This window comes from Quercus robur, chromosome 3 (genome assembly GCF_932294415.1).
Source record: "Quercus robur chromosome 3, dhQueRobu3.1, whole genome shotgun sequence".
Classification (NCBI taxonomy): Eukaryota; Viridiplantae; Streptophyta; class Magnoliopsida; order Fagales; family Fagaceae; genus Quercus; species Quercus robur.
The window spans coordinates 40177177-40180818 of NC_065536.1; the positions used below are offsets into that span (position 1 = coordinate 40177177).

Sequence of the window (3642 nt, forward strand, 5' to 3'; positions counted from 1 at the left end):
GCGCAAGAACCACCCCTAACAAAGACTAGCTAGAATGGTTGTCCCATGAAGAGCCTCTTTGAAGTAGGAGCTCAAAGAGGGATATGATCTACAGGACAATGTGTTAAGTGTAGGGGCCAAAACCCTAAGAGCACTAGAATTGGGGGTGTAAACACTCTCTAGTTACTATTTTACAACCTAAGCCACCCAAATCCACTCCATTGGAATTTGTAAACTTAAAAAAATTTGCAACCTATGAACAGTACCTTACCGTTCATAGGTTGTAAAAAAAAAAATTATTATTTTAATCTTGTGGTTGTGTGTGAAGAGAAAAAGTGAGTGAGAGGAAAAAGAGAGAGAATAATACTTTTTATTATTTTATTGGGTAGTTTATATTATTTTATTGGGTTGTATGTAAAAATAAAAACTGGGATGTATAGTAAGTTGTAAAATGGATTGGTAAAATAGATAAAGTAATGTTTGAGGATGCAAAATAGTTTTTTTTTTTTTTTTGCATCCCTGGATGCTAATGCTTTTTGTACGACAAATTTTGCCACAACTTTGATATGATGATATAAAAAAAAATTATAAATCTATGTAAAAGTAATAATTTACTATTTATAATCAATTACATCAGCAAATTATAACAAGGTGCTTCAGCAAATTATAACAAAGTGAGTGTTCATAAATAAAAAATAAATAAATAACTTCTCTTTTAAATCTTACACTAGCTTCATGGCCTGTTCAGCCGCCTTCCAATATGGGAAGAGTGTGAGATGTTTATTCATTGAAATGGTTGATTTTGCTATATTTCTATATATCGAGGCACTTTATGGCTGACAAGAAATTCTCTGTTGACTAGGTGAAAACAAAGAGGAGAAGGCCAAGTAGAATGTGTTTGTATATATTTTTGGGTAATGCTAACGAGTGGCTTTAGGGTATTGGTTAATAATCTATTTTAAGAAAGTTTTGACATTACTTTTATGAGAAATGAAAAAAAAAAGGTCAAAACATTAATTTTTTCTTTTCTTTCATTAGTTAATAATCCTGTTAAATAAAGCTTTTATGGGAAATGAAAAAAGCTGTCAAAATATTAATTTTTTTTTCCTACAAAAACTTTCTTTAACTGGATTATTAACCAATGCCCTAAAGGCATTCGTTAGCATAACCATATATTTTTTAATTTATGCTTGGATTTGGTTACAGACTATGTCAATTAATGCAACACGCCTTTGATTTCATAATTTGACTTTATTTCTATGGTTTATGGGTCCGTTCTTTCTCAACAAAAAGGTCTTTCCTTTCTATCAAGAGTGGTTCTTTCAAATCGAGGGCTCGGGGGTAACTATATTAGTAACACTAAGTCCATTATAATGGCAAAGCGAAGTAACAATTGATATTTACTTGCATCAACACATTCATAAGACTACACAAAACCCTAAGATAACGAAATAGAAGTAAGATAACATGAGATATTATATAGTTTAATATGTGTCTTTGCGTGGAATGTGAGACTTTATATACACTTGAGGATTCGAAAATTATGGACAATATTATTTATTTACAACACTTGGGGCTCTATTCTTAATCTTTTAAAACACTCGCCCACTAAGTTATCATCAAGCATTAACTTTTCTTTTTGAATTTTGATAATCAGAATATAATTGACACGTTCCACTTCTCATGTTTTAAATGAAGAATTGTTATCTCATCTTGACGTGGTAATCATATTATACTAATATTGTTGTAATTTCTAATTAATGTAATATCTAATATATTTATTACGGTTGTAGTTTCCCTTTGGTGGCACTTGTCCTTTAATTAGGATACTAATAGTATGGTCACAAGCTCACATTGGGACAGGAATATGCATAAAATGTTAAATCATGCACCAAGTTCAGCTCCATATATACAAGCTCAAGAAGATAGAGATGGTTGGCATTTGGGTATTTGATCTTAACTATTTAGATAATTGCATCATGATATGGGTCCCTCCAATCCAAAATGAAGTGCTTAGTGAGTCATCGAAATTGTAATAAAAAAGGATCATCAAAACTACATATTATTTAATAATTTGCCTTTTTAACTGACCTTCCTAACGTCATCAATCATAAGGAGTCATTGGCTGTTAGGAGTTTTGAAGTTCCAATATTCTTCTGAAACTGGCTAGGGTCCTCACTCAGGAAAAACTCTCATGGGATTGACTTAACACCAATTCTTATATATGTGTCTTTTTAAATTCTTTTTCCAAACGTTCCTTACCTAAATTATTGCAACCCAACTTCAAGAACTTCTCTCTTTTGTAAGCATTATTGATGATTATCCAAATCTTAAATTTTCTGTAGATGCATGTACACTCATTATTGCATACATATACACATACATATATGCATCTACACAAGTCACCAACTCATGACATAACTCAAAATGACATGAATATGATGTGAAGTGGTTTGTATGGAGATACATATGGTACCTCACGCATACATTATATAGTTCCAGTTATTAACTGCTCAAATTCTGCTCATGTAAGCCTGACACTATTACACTTTGTTGCTCAAAATGGCCCACTTCTTTAGCCTTTTTCTTACTATAAAAACCTTCCATTTTTCATTATGTCCTCCCGTCCTCTTCAACAACCTCTGCAATACAACCTTTCAAGTTTCATACATAGATCATCTTCTTCATAGTTTGAGTTAGCCATGGTTCCAGGTGAGATCACAGGAATCCACTATCTAGCACCCGAAACCCCGATTTCAATTCCAGCTAACTTTGGCATGATGAAGAGTATGAGCAACACACCAAACCTTTATTTCAATAGATTCTTAAGCAACTTACCCAACTTTCATTTCCCTCCTCCAGGCCATGAATTTACTCCACAGTCCTCATGTTTAAGCAATAACTCTACTTCTGATGAAGCTGATGAGGAACATCAACTCAGTATCATCGATGAAAGGAAACAGCGGCGAATGATTTCTAATAGAGAATCCGCTCGCAGGTCACGGATGAGGAAACAAAAGCACCTTGATGAGCTCTGGTCACAGGTTCTTAGGCTTCGAACAGAGAACCACACACTGATAGACAAGTTGAATCGTGTAACCGAGTCCCACGAGCAGGTTCTTCAGGAGAATGCACGGCTCAAGGAGGAAGCTGTAGATCTTCGCCAAATGCTCACAGAGCTGCAAATTGGCAGTCCTTACACAACTGCTTTGAGAGACTTGGAATAGGGTCAATAGGTTTCTTTCAACACAGCTCATCTCACAGCTGAATTCTCAAACCAATCTATCCTTCAATTCCATAGACTTTGTGAGTCATATGAAGGCTCTTATTTTTCCATAATAACAAGTCTATGTTGCTTATGAGTTATGTCTACTTTGGTTGTTATCGTTATTGCCATCAATGCAAAAAACAGACCACTTTATTTTAAAATTGTTAAATTCTCTTACATTAACGTTATAATCAATACTTTAATGCAACTGTTTGCAGTTCCTCTTGCCGCATAGATACGTATAATGAACCTTGTGTAGTAGAAATCATGAAAATGATATTTCCATTAAGTCCATCTGAGAAATATTATGACTTCATCTTTTTTTCATTTTATTCAAAAACTACCCACTTTGATCACTGGTTTCCATCAGATTGATCAATCAGGAAGGAACATGA

The 3642-nt window shown here is 33.7% G+C and overlaps 1 protein-coding gene across 1 annotated transcript; it reads left to right on the forward strand.

The window, feature by feature from the left end:
• Window positions 1-2578: 2578 nt before the first annotated feature.
• Window positions 2579-3408, forward strand: LOC126718008 (basic leucine zipper 43-like). Its single transcript, XM_050420032.1, has one exon. It carries the CDS (start codon window positions 2682-2684, stop codon window positions 3204-3206), a length of 525 nt encoding a protein of 174 aa, XP_050275989.1. The 5' UTR covers window positions 2579-2681; the 3' UTR covers window positions 3207-3408.
• Window positions 3409-3642: the final 234 nt, after the last annotated feature.

Coding starts and splice junctions, on each gene's coding strand:
- LOC126718008 (XM_050420032.1), top strand. CDS start 2,682: ATGGTTCCAGGTGAGATCACAGGAATCCACTATCTAGCACCCGAAACC.